This window comes from Canis lupus, chromosome 7 (assembly GCF_011100685.1).
Source record: "Canis lupus familiaris isolate Mischka breed German Shepherd chromosome 7, alternate assembly UU_Cfam_GSD_1.0, whole genome shotgun sequence".
NCBI classification, from domain to species: Eukaryota; Metazoa; Chordata; class Mammalia; order Carnivora; family Canidae; genus Canis; species Canis lupus.
Window position 1 is genome coordinate 26430436 of NC_049228.1, and position 14905 is coordinate 26445340.

At 46.1% G+C, this 14905-nt stretch overlaps 2 protein-coding genes and 1 long non-coding RNA gene across 18 annotated transcripts in view; 2 read left to right on the forward strand and 1 right to left on the reverse strand.

Moving 5' to 3' along the window:
* C7H1orf105 (chromosome 7 C1orf105 homolog) overlaps positions 1 to 13627 on the reverse strand; it is a 36443-nt gene extending 22816 nt beyond the window's left edge. Inside the window, exon 1 of one of the 9 annotated variants that reach the window (XM_038542528.1) lies at positions 13250 to 13627. Coding sequence is in view for 3 of the 9 variants with exons in the window: in XM_038542520.1 (XP_038398448.1) it covers positions 13250 to 13270 (21 nt within the window). In the remaining 6 variants the exon portion in view is untranslated. Of the gene's footprint in view, positions 1 to 97; positions 943 to 13249 lie in introns of those variants that run through there. The other 8 variants (XM_038542520.1, XM_038542522.1, XM_038542521.1 and 5 more) reach the window with 8 other exon arrangements.
* Positions 943 to 3762, forward strand: PIGC (phosphatidylinositol glycan anchor biosynthesis class C). Of its 5 annotated transcripts, none has more exons than XM_038542515.1 (2): positions 943 to 1064; positions 2364 to 3762. In XM_038542515.1, the coding sequence occupies exon 2, from the start codon at positions 2582 to 2584 to the stop codon at positions 3473 to 3475; it is 894 nt and encodes a 297-aa protein (XP_038398443.1). In that variant the 5' UTR covers positions 943 to 1064; positions 2364 to 2581; the 3' UTR covers positions 3476 to 3762. The 5 variants fall into 5 exon arrangements, with proteins under 5 accessions (XP_038398443.1, XP_038398445.1, XP_038398446.1 ...); XM_038542517.1 differs by having other exon boundaries at positions 961 to 1064; positions 2332 to 3762; XM_038542518.1 differs by having other exon boundaries at positions 1011 to 1137.
* The window catches only part of LOC119872526, a 36833-nt gene continuing 28498 nt past the window's right edge, over positions 6571 to 14905 (forward strand). The window contains exons 1-2 of one of the 4 annotated variants that reach the window (XR_005362079.1): positions 6571 to 7262; positions 8025 to 8136. This is a non-coding gene — a long non-coding RNA (uncharacterized LOC119872526). Of the gene's footprint in view, positions 7263 to 8024; positions 8137 to 13600; positions 13689 to 14905 lie in introns of those variants that run through there. The other 3 variants (XR_005362077.1, XR_005362078.1, XR_005362080.1) reach the window with 3 other exon arrangements.

Below are 14905 nucleotides of genomic sequence, written 5' to 3' on the forward strand. Positions count from 1 at the left end.
AAGAGATCATTCCGTGGAACTTATTGCATTTGAACATTGCCATCAAAACAATAACCAAAGTGAGCTAATGGCAGCTATATAAAAGTCAGCACTTTACAAAACATTTTTATGACGAGGGCCTTTTGAGTCTCCTATAAAGGATCCAAGAGCAAACAGTGTTATCTCCACTTTACAGATGAAGAAATCAGAGCTCAGGCGTTGTGATTTGCCAAGTCACACGGCTCATAGGTGGATTCAGGTTTTCTGACTTTCGTGCCCTCTATACCTGGCCTTCTACTCTACCTATCCCTTTGCTTCTTTATTACTTCCATCTGTTGGTGCACCTATGCAGCCGGCTGAATTATCAGCAGCCTCCCGTTCAGTCCCAGACTGTTTTCAGCCGCAGGGCCCTCCGCTCCCGATTCCTTCCAGGCACCAAAGAGGAATGAACAACACGCTGAAGCCGCGGACATGGCACGTTAATCTGTTAATCCACTTTCCAGCTGGTGGCTTTGGGACAGCTCACAAGGTCTCTGAGCCTCGGTTTTGTCCTCTTGGGAAGATATCATCACTTTCCAGGTCAACGCACAAGACAGAGAGCTGCAGGAGAGCAGGGATTTTCGGTTCCACTCACTGTGGTGTCAAGAGCCCCCCTAGGACAGTGCTCGCAGGTGCTCTCCGAATACCTGTCCAGCGAATGCACGGATGCGTGGCAAGTCCCCAGTTGAGGGCCTGACTGAGTAACAGGAGCGCCTAAGAGTCGGCTCTACAGTCTCTCTTTACCAGCCCAGCCTCTGTCCCCCGGCGTTCGGATCCCAAATAATCCAGCCTTTCGTTGCGGCGCTTGCTTTTTCCTAGGCTCCGAGCGGCGCGTCCTCGGGAGAGGAGCCGGGAGTTCCGCGGGTCGCCGGCAGGGGGCAGCAGCGACCCCCGCAGTTCCGCCGGCCGGGGAAAGGCGCTCTCGCCGCGGGGGGGGCGGACCCGGAAGTGCTCGGCCGGCGTCGCGAGCGCCGCGGAGCCCCGGATGGGAGCGGAAGTGGGCGGCCGCCTCCGTCCGGCCGCAGAGCCCCGGGAGCTGCGGGCAGGTGGGTCCTCGGGCGGGCGTCCGCGTTTCCGGGCCTCCTTGTCCTCCGCCACGCCCGCGCAGGCGCAAGGCCGGTGAGCGGCGGCCGCGGAGGGGGAGTGGGGCGTCCCCGGGGACACCTGGCCGACCCCGCGGGGGGGGGGGGCGGGGCGTTGCCCTGGGCGACGGCGGGAGCGCGCTGGGCTGGGGGCCCTGCGGCCGCCAACGGGGCTCCAGGGCGTCTGGCCGGTGCAGCCCAACTCGCCGTGGTCTCCGTGGAGGGAGTCAGGTCGGGCAGTAGGAGTCGCCTTCCCGGGCTTGCTGGAGGGAGGACTCGGGTCCTTCTGCCTCCTTCAGGTTTCCTTGTGGAGAAGGGGTCGTCGTCCGCGGGCCTCGCGAGAGTTTCCCGCCAGGACGCGAGCTCTTTAAAGGAGGTTAAGCTCGCGAGGTTCGTGGGTGAAGACCCTTGAGATTCTAAACCGGGAGCTCGTGCCTTTTTGTATTGTGCGGTTTACTGTTGTCTTTAGACTGGTACCTTTTCTTCTTCTTCTTCTTATTTTTTTTTTAAGATTTATTTATTCATGAGAAACAGAGAGAGGCAGAGACACAGGCAGAGGGAGAAGCAGGCTCCCTACCAGGGGCCCGATGCGGGACTCGATCCCGGGACCCCGGGATCACGACCTGAGCCAAAGGCAGACGCTCAACCGCTGAGCCACCCAGGCGTCACTGGTACCTTTTTCTTTTTTTTTTTTTCTCCTTTTTTGGTATAATGCCTTTGAGGTCTCCATCAATAAAAGCTCCGGATCCTATCCCTCGAAATTTGCACTAATTGCAGCCACAAGGATATGGTGACAGGGAGAGTGTTTTGGATGCTCTGGAGCCCATCCACAGACCTCAGGGATGTGTGAACCCCTGAGGGAGACATGACGTGAGGCTCAGGCTTCCGGGGAAAGACGTGGGCCTGAATTTGGCGCCACTGTTAATTTGGGCTAAAGTTGTCTGAGCAATCTGAATCTCAGGTATTTTTACTGATTAAAGTGGAGCTAATGCTGATTTGAAAGGAGAGGATTAAACGAAAGAAGCTCCAGAAGGCACCTGGCACATAGTAGGCGCTCAGAGAGTAATAGCTGACAGATGTCTGTTGTTATCTGTGGGATTATAATTAAAATCTGATGTGAAGTGTTAACGTCCATAATTATAAAACAGCCACCGCATGTATTTTTGCTCAGACTTTTAATAAACTGAATTAGTTTGATTTTTAACTCAGTCCTTCCCTTGACCTTTGACAGCTTTCCTAGGTTCATAGTCTCTCATTTTCCAGGAACTTGGCTGCATCATCCTGCCTCCGGGAACAAACTCTTCGAGTTGAGGCCTCGTCCGGGTTGCTGCCTTTGAAAGCAAGGGAAGGTCGGTACACTTTGAACCGCAACACAGCATGGAACTTCCAGAGAGGTCTTATTGCAAAACTGTGTAAAGAACAAGAACCACCTGGACTTCTGGAAGGGAGCTCAAACTGGCCTGAATTTGAAGGAGGGGATAATGTGTGCCCAACCTGTAACTGACACAAAGGAGATCAAGTGGCAGAAGGTCTTGTATGAGCGGCAGCCCTTTCCTGATAACTATGTGGACCGGCGTTTCCTGGAAGAGCTCCGGAAAAACATCTACGCCCGGAAGTACCAGTACTGGGCTGTGGTATTTGAGTCCAGTGTGGTGGTACAGCAGCTGTGCAGCGTTTGTGTTTTTGTGGTTATCTGGTGGTACATGGATGAGGGCCTCCTGGCGCCCCACTGGCTTTTTGGGACTGGCCTGGCTTCTTCACTGATTGGCTATGTTTTGTTTGATCTCATCGATGGAGGCGAAGGACGGAAAAAGAGCGGGCGGACCCGGTGGGCTGACTTGAAGAGTGCCCTCGTTTTCATTACTTTCACATATGGTTTTTCGCCAGTGCTGAAGACCCTGACAGAGTCTGTCAGCACCGATACCATCTATGCCATGTCAGTCTTTATGCTCTTGGGCCACCTCATTTTCTTTGACTATGGCGCCAACGCTGCCATTGTATCCAGCACACTGTCCTTGAACATGGCCATTTTTGCCTCTGTCTGCCTGGCGTCGCGCCTGCCCCGGTCCCTGCATGCTTTCATCATGGTGACATTTGCCATCCAGATTTTTGCCCTGTGGCCCATGTTACAGAAGAAACTGAAGGCATGTACTCCATGCAGCTACGTGGGAGTCACGTTGCTTTTCGCATTTTCAGCCTTGGGAGGTTTACTGTCCATTAGTGCTGTGGGAGCCATCCTCTTTGCCATTCTGCTGGTTTCCATCTCTTGTCTCTGCCCTTTCTACCTCATTCGCCTGCAGCTTTTTAAAGAAAACATTCATGGGCCTTGGGATGAGGCTGAAATCAAAGAAGACCTGTCCAGGTTTCTCAGCTAAGTTAGAGACTTCCATTCTGTTATTAAGGCAAGCTGATAGACTAGCCTCCCAACTAGTAGAAGACTCGAAGACAGTCCCATCCTGGAAACAACATACTGATGTGGGGGTAGGGGAACAGCAGTCAAAAGAAAGAACTAACCAAAGGCATGGGTGGTGAAGATGCTTGTCCTTTCTGTTATTTTGTGGATGAAAATGCTTTCTGGGGCCCTCCTCAATTCTTGCCTCTCATTTGCTGTAACAAATGAAGTGGTGTGGCTTCTATTTATTAAAAAAATAACATCCATTAAGTTGTCTCATGACTTTTCTGTAAGAAGGCTGACAGAAGGGGCATGAAGAGTGAAAAGAGAATGAAAATATATGTGTTTATGTGTAAAGTCACTTCTCTCTACCTTTATTTATCTAGAGCTCAGGTCCTAGAATCCTGGATTCTGTGTTGTGTTATTGCCTTAGATCCCAGAATTGGTCACTTAACCTTGACTCAGAGTTTCTATTAGTTTTAGTGAAGCATGTACACACTTAAGTCCAAAGGAGAGTGTGGTGTGTTGTGATACATAATCAGAATGCTAGGGGAATTCAAAGAAGCTGGAGACCACAATTGGAATAATTAGGAAACATTTGCCAGAGGAGATAGCATTTGAGCTTGGTCTGTGGTTTCAGGTGGGATTCAGGTTTAGGGCAAAGTGGCAAAGGTCATTAGGAACCAGGTCATTAATGTGAACAAGTGAAGCTGGCTGACTTTATGAGACTAATGGGAAGTGAATGCTGGATGGAGTGTGCCCGACCAGTGAAGGCAGCCACTACTCTGCTCCAGCTGAGGGTTTCTAGCTGGAAATCAGTCCTAGCTTCAGATCTTTAGAATTCTGAGTAAGATCCTAAATGAAATCTCAATAGCTGCAAATGTGATTTTTTATTTTATTTTATTTATTTATTCATGAGAGACACAGGGAGAGAGGCAGACATAGGCAGAGTGAGAAGCAGGCTCCCTGTGGGGATGCGGGACTTGATCCCAGGACCTGGGATCACAACCCGAGCCAAAGGCAGATGCTCAACCACTGAGCCACCCAAGTGCCCCACAAATGTGTCTTTTAATGTGAAATCTGACCTGTAAATATTGCCCAATTTATATCAGGACAAAAGCCATACTTGGGTGCAACATGTGGCTGCCGTTGTGCCATGTGCATTCTCAGGGCAAGCACAAAGGTGGGAAAGTGTTTTATCGGAGTTTAGGATTATGGGAATTTGAGGAAAAGTTGGAACGGGAGGTTTGAGTAATGGGTCTGAATACTCAGGAATTTGAGTTTTATACTGCAGGTCATTGGGAGCAACCCAGCTTATCTACAGAGGGAGTAGATGATTGGAATTTGGGCTAGTTATGCAATTGCTCTATGTCTCAGGTTTTTCATCTATAAAGTGGGAATGGAGGTATTTACCTCTAGAATTGTGATAATTAAATCTATGCAAAGTGCTCTGAAGAACACTGGACAAGTAGCACTACATTTGTGTCAGCTGTTGCTGTTATCAAGTTGATCTGTAGGAAGACTTGAAGAAGACAAAGTACAAAATGCATTCAGGTCCCCTCCCAGAGTAGTTGGTATCTCATGAAATCATTCATTTGGGGCAAGTCATGTCAGAAATTTTGTCAGTAGTTTTCCTAAAGAGTTCTACTTCTAGTTTCTCTGAACATGGATTTCTCAAAAAATGTCTTGAACAGGACTGTGAACTAATATTGTGAGCTTTGTCACTTCATTCTTTTTCTGATTTTAATTTGTACTGATGAGTATGGTGTTTCGTTAGAATGGGTAGTTCTCCCTGAGGCCAGTGAGATGGCTTTTGAAATTCCAAGGACACTGGCTCATGGGGAGAGAGGGATCTTGGAAACTGACTTGAGCTTGAAACGTCCAACTACTGCCTAGGTCAGAAGTGGCTTCTTCATGCCTTGAGAATGGCCCAAATTGGCTCGTACTTCCATGGTTCAGATCAGGAACAGGGCCAGGTGTTAGTGGCTGAAGAATGGGTAAAATTGTGTGCTTTGGGGTTATATTTTAGTACATTTGCCTTATTTGAATGGGTTTCTGATTATTTAGGAAACTCACGTAGCAACTGTATCCATGTTGATAAGCAGAAAGTTCTCCAGATTTGAACCACTTTCAAGAATAGTTTCAGTGGGATGAATTAATGTGCCTGTGCTGTCATTTTCAGCTCTTCTCCATCACACTGAATATAGTATTTGGAGCCCACCCTCCCCCCGACCCCCCCAAGGCCTGATCCTATTCAGTTTGGTGGTGGTTGTTCAGTGTGCAGTTGGCAGGGGCATGGGGAGTTGAGGGCTGGATGTGAGGGTTTAAGGGTGGGGCAGCCAACTCATTTCAGGTAGAAAGGCGGCGAGAACGATATTCCAACCAGAGTGAGCAGTACATTCAAAGTGTGCAGAGGCTAGATGCATCCTGAAGATGGACAGAACCACAGAATAGATGGGTCATAGGGAGAGGGCTTGAGGTTTGAAAGTGCTGAATACTTTGAATTACCCTATACTATAGTCAATGCAAATTAAAGAGATTTTGAAAAGGGACATAAGATTCCCACCAAACACTTTTATGCATATATATAAATAAAATTCTGGCAGCAGTTTTCAGGCTGAATTTCAGAGGCTCTGTGGCAATAGTGAAGAGTGGCCATCTGGACTAAGGGTGGTGATGATGGTGGGCATGGAGATGAGGGTCTTGGCTAGATTGAGATCTTGGGAGACTTGTGTTGGGAAATGGAAGGGACTAGTGGATGAGTGGGGCCTCTGCCTTGAGTGGATTTGTGTTCCATTCCATGAAAAAAGTGAGAACAGGTTTGGAGGTGAAGTAGATAGAAAAATAAGAATGGGACACATGAGGTTTGAGGTGCCTGAGATGGCAATTAGGTTAAAGTGTTTCAAATATGTCTGGAGGACATTGGCTCCAAATTCTGGGCATAATCTAGAAGGGTATTGAGATCTAAACAAAATCTAGTGCTTTTGTACTTAGAATTTGTTGTGCAGAATCAGTTGCCTCATCACCAAGCTATAGTGGAATTAGAAATGGATCACAGAAGGATAATTAAAAAATCAAAATGGTAACCACAGAGAAGGACTGCCCTATGAAAACAGATGAGAGAATTGAACCATCACAGCCTGGAAGAAGTCTCAACAGAGATACACAGTCATCACCTATAAAACTGAAAAGGGTCAAAATGAATGTTAATTTGTTCACTAAGTCATGAGGTAGAGGAGAGGACACCCTTTGAAATTTAAGCAGAGCAAGTTGAAGACAAAAATACAATTTTCTGCATGTAACTCCAGGAAGTTTCCCAGACCAAGAATATAAATAGATTCCAAAAAGTTTTGGGAAAAAATACAAATAAGCCATAAATGTTTTGTAAGAAAGTGTTAAGAAATCCCAAGCTCTTACTGGTACTACTAGGGGACGATGGGGCTCACTTACAGCATGCTGCTTTGGGTTGCTGCTGGCACAGGGATGCGGGCCTAGCTAATAATGGGTGTGACCTGGTGTGACAGTTGTTGGGAAGGTTACTCATTACTTAAGTACAGTGATGTGGTCAGTCTCTTTAAGCTACACTGAGAGAGTGCAAGCAGAATATTCATAACTAGATTTTCAGAGAATACTATGGTGTGTGGGGGAAGGGAGAAGCCATTACAGTAACGTTGGAATTAAAATCCCAAACCAAATACTTGCATAGGGAACTGTTAGGCCTTCCCTCTCTGCACTCCTTTCTCCCAGCTCTGCTTCCTGTCAATCAATAGGTAAGGCTGGTTGGAAGGTGGTGGTGGCAAGTGAGGAATGAGGAGGCAGCTTTGCCTGTCCCTCCAAAATGGCATCAAGGCTTGTAGTTGGGATAGACGGGATCAGGGAAAGATAGGGCTATGGAGCAGCCGGTGTGCTTTGCTTTTATGGCATGATGTGGCTTGTAGATGATTTGCCAGTAGCTAGAAGGCTGTGCAGGGATCCGATGATAGCACATTGGTTCTGTGCAGTGACCAACTTAGTATTAGTGTTAGGCCTATAAGCTATGGCAGTGCTATAAAATTTTGAGTGAGCCTTTGGGCAGCTGGCTTATATTGTGGATTTAGAAATCCATTCTGAGCATGTTCAAGGAAGCATGAAGCCATTATACATCTTCTAAGCCAAAGGCTCAACGTCAAGAAAAAGAAAAGCCAGCAGAGGGCATCAGTCACACAATCTTACAGTATTTCAAACACACTGGATGCAGGGAAACCGGGCTGGGACACAGTGCCATCCTGTGGAAGCTATTGATACTTCTTTTTCTAATGAAATTCAACAAAGTCTTGGAATTCTTGATGAAATGTGGTTTGAGAAATAACTATACTGTTCGAGGTCCCCATAAATTCAGGAAATAAATAGCATGTTGGGATTTGACAAACTAGGATCGCTACATTTTCAAGCACCCACCATGTACCAGGCACTGTATTAGGCACTTTTTATGCATAATCTTATTTACTTCTCATAGCAATCGTGTAATACACGGTATTACTTTCATTTTACAGTTGAGGTGACTGAGACTCCGTGAGCCAGGAACTTGCCTAAGGCTGATTGCCAGTTTGGGCTGATCCTTTACTTTTCAACAGCTGAATTGCATCCAGGGCTGAAGACTAACTGGTAGGCAGTTGGCTTTTAATGCTTTCTCAAATCCCTCATTATCCCCTATATCCCTTATTCCCACCCTCAACATCCAGCAAAATATTTATTGTCCATGCAGGCTGATCTCTACTCACTTTCCACCATTCACACTTTATGAAGTTTGGCCTCAGGAATTTATTCATTCAGCAAATATTCAGTGAGCACTAATTATATACTGTCCTATGTGCTTGAAATATATCTATGAACAAAGTGGACAAAGGTCCTTGATCTAGTAGAGCTCACCTTCTAGCAGGAGGAGACAGACAATAAACATAAGTAGATGATTATAAATGCTATGGGAAAAAAAGTTATTAGATCAGGGAGTCAGGATAGGTCTCATGGAAAAAGTAACATTTGACCAAAGGCTTGAAAGAGGTAAATGAATGATCCAGATTCCCAGGATCCCTGCTCAGAGGGGGGCCTGCTTCTCCCTCATTGGACTCCCTGCTCAGAGGGGAGCCTGCTTCTCCCTCTGCCCCTCCCCTGCTTATGTTCTCTCTCTTTCTTTGTCAAATGAATAAATAAATTCTTTAAAAAAAAAAGGTCACATCCTGTATATAATTTGAAAGTTGAGTCAAGGGCTTCCTGACAGATGTGCAGTGTGAAAACAAGAGAAGAATCATAAATGACTCTTAAAGGGTTTTGGCCTGAGCAAATTGAAAGGTAGAGATGTCATCAATTGAGCTTGGGGCAAAGGGAATATGGGTGGAGATTTGGGGGAAGAAAATCAGTTTGGGAAATGTATTGCAGACATAAGGGCTGAAATGTTGAGTAGGGAGTTAGATGAGTTTGTATTTTAAGATCAATGTATGAGATGGAAATATACATTTGGGAATTGTTGGTATATAAATGCTATGAGACTGGATGAGATCACCAAGGAAACTGATATGAACTAAGAAGAGGACTGAGCACTCCAAATTAAAAGGTTGGAGAGAAGAACAAGCAAATGGATTTGGAAGTTGGGAGTCCTGGAAACCAAGAGCAGATGACTCAACGAAGAGGAGGTGATCAACTGTGATTTCATGTGACAATCTGGTAAATCAAGTAACACAAGGGCTGAGAATTTACCATTGGATTTAGCAAGGAGAGAGTCATTGGTGGTGTTGAACAGTTTTTGGTGGAGTGGCGAGAAGAAAAACCTATTTGGGATGGGTTTAAAAGAAAAGAGAAGGAGAACTGGAGCGACAAGTATAGGCAAATTAAAGGTTTGCTTCAAAGAAAGACCAGGAAATAGGGCAGAAACTGAACATGGAGGTGAAGACAAACTATTCTTTTAAGATGGGAGAAATGATATGTTTCTATGCTGATGGAAATGCAACAATAGAAAGTAGTCATTGATGTGAGGAGGGTGAGAATTACAGTCTTGAGCATTTGAGAGGAGATGGGATCTAGTGCATGAGGGGAGGGACTGGCTCTGGACAGAGGCCAGGAGAGTTACCTATGGCAACACCTGGAAGGCAGTGTGCATAGATACAGACGCCAGTGAGAGGAGAGATGCTAAGTGGGTAGATGAGGTGATGGGGATTTTTGGAAGTTCTTTTCTGATTGCTTCAATTTTCCTAGAGAATCAGGAGGCAAAGAATCAGCTGAGAGGATAAGAGAGGAAGTGATAGGGGAGTGAGGAGAGCGGGAGGTAGGATATAGCTTAGGACACTGGGGCAGTGAATGAACCAGGGATGGTTAGTGTAATTGCTCAGTAGGATTAAGGGCTCACTTGAGCATGGCGAGCGTGACTTTCAAGTGAAACCAATTAGTTTGGTTGTGTCTGTGTGTTTTCCAGACCATGTACAAGTACAAGGGTGCAAGGCAGAGGAGATGGAGAGCTGAATATCCTTAGGGTGGTGGTTTTATCAAATTGAGAGGACAGGGGGGATCCCTGGGTGGCTCCATGGTTTAGTGCCTGCCTTTGGCCCAGGGCATGATCCTGGAGTCCCGGGATTGAGTCCCGTCGGGCTCCTGGCATGGAGCCTGCTTCTCCCTCTGCCTGTGTCTCTGCCTCTCTGTGTGTGTGTGTGTGTGTCTATCATGAACAAATAAATAAATAAATCTTTTAAAAAATTGAGAGGACAAAGGAGAAAAGTATACATATACATGCATGGGCATGATTTATAATGATCGACTATTGTATTCTAGTTGAGTAAGAAGGACAGTGAACCTTAACACGGGTGAAGAGCAGGGAGGTGAGGGACAGGGAGAAGATCAATGTATTAGGGGTCCACACAGTTAGAAGGTTAGGATGTGAAGACCAGAGAATAAAGACAAGGTTGTAACTTTGGGAGTGAGTAGCTGAGGTGGAGTGGAGGCCAGCATCATTGGAGAAGTGAAATCCTAGAAAATAAGAAGAGAGAAGGGTGGGTGGGATGTTGGAAGGATAATTTACACCTATGTGAAATCCCCAAGAATTGAGACAGGAATAGTCCTGGAGAGAATGACAGGGAATGACAGGGAATGACAGGAGCTAAAATCATCAAGGAATGAGGGAAAGTGAACTAGGGGTTGGTGGTGGGTTAAAGCAACACTGAGGGGTAGTATGTGCAATAGTCTGATGCCATGAGGTTTAAAGCTGAGGGTTTTAGGGCAGAGGGAGGAAGAATGGTCTGAAAGTAAAAGTGAAAAACAGGATGCCTACCCCACTCAGGTTCAGCAGTATCAGGGCTGTGGAGACAAGCTGCCACCTTTGGGGATGACCTCAGGGGGCACGGTGCCCTGAGAGGAGATTTTGGTTGTGTTAGAGCAAGAAGGTGAAGGACACAGCCAGATAATAGGTGGAAGATACACGGATTTTTACTGATCATGGGCAGTAGATTACAGAGGGCACAGTGTAGGGTTTTAGAAGCAGGGGAGGGTGGGAAAGGAGCACAGGATAGGCGCGGACCAAACTGTGTGGAGAGCAGAGTGCCAGGGAGGAGGGTGACCTAGCAGTCTAAGGGGCCTTGGAAGGCAGACAAGGCAGTTGGCAGGGAAAATGCAAACATCGGTGGGTGGGGAGGGAAGGCCTCCTCAACTCTAAAGGAGGTGTGGTCTTAGGGTACAGGCTTCCTGAAGCCATCACGAATAGGTTACTACTGCCTGCTAACGAGATGAATGTACTGACTCTCTGGTATAATAACAAACTTCCTGACAACTGTGCAATCTTCCATCAGTGGGGCAGCACCCTTTGTAGGGTTCTAGAAAGTTTGATTCTGGGTAAAGTGATCAGAGCTTAGACGAGAGCCAGCATTTGCTGGCGGTCCCGTGGATGGTCCATCCCGGGGAGGCACACTCCTCCGACCGTGGGGAGGGCTCTGGACAGCTTAGCTGCAGGGGAGAGGCTGAGCCAAAACAACTGAACACCTGCTGGGGCGAGCTGGCTTCCACCACACTAACGCTTTGGGCTATTTTCTTCTTTTTCAGCTACACAGGTGTGATAACGTTGGTCTGTTTACCTTGAGAAACAATAGCAATCACCAACCAAACCAAAACACCATTTTCTTCCCAGAGACGGAACTGTGATGAATGGTGGTGGTGGGGGGGTGTCCCCCGGAGATGAGGTAGTTAGGAAGCATCTGCTTTCCAGCTGCCCAGTATTTGCTCCACACCAGGAGCCCGGCCACGCCAGGGGCCTGGCCACACCGGGGTGTTGGTGCCTCTTTGCCCCCATCAGGTAATGCAGGTGCTAACGAGCCAGAGGAAGGGGCTTAGAGAGGCAAAGGACTTTTTCTGCCACCATCTGGCACCAATTGGCACCCGGATTCAAATGACACCAGGATCAGCCTGAGGTCTTGTGCCCTACACAGACTAGCTCTCCAGTCCCCTGAGCACATGTTGCTGGGACAGTGGATCAAATTGATTTTGCCAACGCAGAGGTCGAGGGAAACAATGGTCCCTCCGGCCCTGGGAAAGAGCTGGGTTGGTTGCTGCTTCAGCCTTCCCAAGCTGCTGGCTCTCTGCTCCCCACTCAGGGATGGCCCAGTGGCCTTGTGCAGAGCCCAAGTAACACTTGGACTCTGCTCAGTGAGAACGCTGTGGGCCTCCCACTCTTTTTAAATTGCAAAATAAACAGATCTTCAGGCCCCGGGCAGCTTTTGTGTATGCAAGCTGTATTTTTGTCTTTAAAAAAGGCAGCAGGCAGAAGGAGCTGTTTCCTTGGCTCCTACTTGCTCTCTGCTGCTTTCTAAGATGCTCCCTTGGAGATGAGAAGTGGGAGAAAAAGATCCAGCCCAGTGGAGCCGCAAACCCTAGTCTTTCCAGTGTTAGATGAGGCTTCAGAAACATACTTCACTAGCAGCTGTTTTGAGAGGTAGAACCCACTTCAGTGACTTCTCCATTGCTGACTTGAGGATCCTTCAGTCTCCCTGACCTGAGGAGGTGGCTAAGGCTTGGTTTCCCCTGTGCCTACTTCTCACCCCTGTTTATAAGGTTCTCTAAAGATGTGAACTGGGGCTGAAAATCGGGACCTGATATAAAATACTGTGACATTTGATTTGATTAAAAGCAATACGGGAATAGCAGATTCATCTTGGCTCATCCCACAGCCTGCCGTCTAATCCAATTTAATGGGAAATTATAGTAAAAAAAAACCAATGGGTGTGTACGTGGTCATGGAGGCCGCTGGTATGTCCTGTCAGTGGGGGACACAGAGTAGTGTAGTGTCACAAGCTCCATCTGATGTATGCAGATAAGACTCTGTAGTATTATAAAGGGATATAGAAATTGTTTTCTTTTTCAGGAGTCTTATCTTCCTGTGGGTGTAGTTCATGCTTTTAAGATGGATTTGTGGTTGCAAAGGTTTACTTGAGAATCTCATAGAGCTGGATTAAAGATTCTAGTATCATTGGAGGGTTCTTAAAAAATCATACTTAATGCTGAGCTATGAAACAGATGCTGTAACTATTTTCAAACTGTGGGATCCTGAGGATCGAGTATATCCTGCTCCAAGTCCACTGACAGTGTCTATGTGTGTGAAGGAAGAACACAGGTTTGGCTTTGAGCTTCTAGGACATTTGTGGAAATTGTTGAAATTCCCATCTGTGTGTATGTATGTGATCCCTGTTTATTTACCAGTGAAGCTCCCTAAGGGAAGGATTGGAAGTTTGGTATACTTTTTTCCTACCTTTAGTTCTCTTCTTTCCATCTCTCAGACGTCCTGGATTTTTGTAGTTGGAGGCTGAGGAACTCCCCTGTTTCCAGGGGCAGAGTGCTGCAGAGTACTTTCTGATTATAGAGCCTTTCTGTTAGAAGCCAAAGCAAAGTTCACAGACTACTTCAGCTTCAAAGCTACACTGTCTTTTCCTCAACCAGCACTTATATGACTTAGAATCTTGTATCATACTACTCCATTAGAAATGAAATATTTGGTTTCTGATTGGCTGAAATGAGTTCTATTGTCAGAGGTCAAAATCACCATGTTCTGGAATGTTAGCATGCATTGAGTCAGGTGGGTAATCTGAGTTCTAGAATTTAAGTGGCTTCTTCAGTGCAGAAATCAGTAACAGTTCTCCCTGGGAGAAGGACTCAAATTTTCTCCCATCATAGCCCCTTATTGCTATTTTGTAAGCTACTTTTATCTTGTTCCTTCTTTGGGTGCTCCCAGTCCACATAATAGTTATTATGTAGTTATATGTATAATATATATAACACATATATTACATAGTTAGCACATAATAATTATTATGATTTCAAGAAATGTTTGATGCGTAAATAATGGCATGAGAACATTTAAAAAATAGTATGTTTGTTATAGGTATAATGGTTCCTTGTGATGATCCTGAGTTATGATCAACTCTGAAGAATGCAGCATTTTTTCAACCCTATCAAGTATTAAGGGTGGAGATGGGGGCAGGGATGGTTGGGGAAAGGTATATTATGAAACAGAAACATGAAGGATAGTAAATAAATAGGAACCAACCATGGCATGTTTCATGTTGCTCTGGGCTGCTTCTCCCCCTAGCCCCCACCCCGATTCACCCCTTTTTTTAACTTGCCTTGTCAATGTGAGGAAGGACCTGGACTTTTGTTGAGACCCTGCAAAATTGCCAGGGAATCATGTCATTCTTATGCGATTTGGGCTTTCCTTCCTCATTGTTCATCAGGTCAGTTTAAGCTTTAAACACCTAAACTGTGTAACACTGTATATGAAAATAAGATCATGTTTCAGACAAGGTGGGAAAGTCCCAAACACCTAAAAAAGATGAACTGGTGAAAACCTGGTTGACAACCCCTTCTTTTGTTTAGGGAGGTGTATGAAATAATCCAGGAACACTGTCTCTGTTGGGAGAGGGATGCTATCAGATGAGAATGCTATGCAATAAGAATATTATTCAAAAACTCAAGTGGCTGGGCTGGAGCTGGAGGGAAGAGAGAGTACTGCATGCTGTGCCTTATTTTGCATCAACCCCATCGCCCCCAGGAATACCTGAGCCCCAGTTGATCTCCTGATCTGGTGCCTTTGAATTTTCTTAGTGACCAGTGCTTCTAACAGTCACTGGACCTAGGAGACAAGTAAAAATGGATGTCATATGCCATTGGAAATGCCAGAGAAATAAAGTAGTTTGTTATTTTTGAGTGGAGACTGTAGTCCTTTCAAAAGATTTTTATGGTCCAAAGGGAGAGTGTTGTGAGTGAAGGATCTCCATTTTTTTAATTGGAGGGTGCTGCCCACATCTTCTGCTTTGCCTATCTTTACCAGGTCTTGCCTAGGTCAGACAGGAGGTTCATGAGACACCGATTCTCATGAACAATTTTTTACTTTCCTGTAGCTTTCTATCTT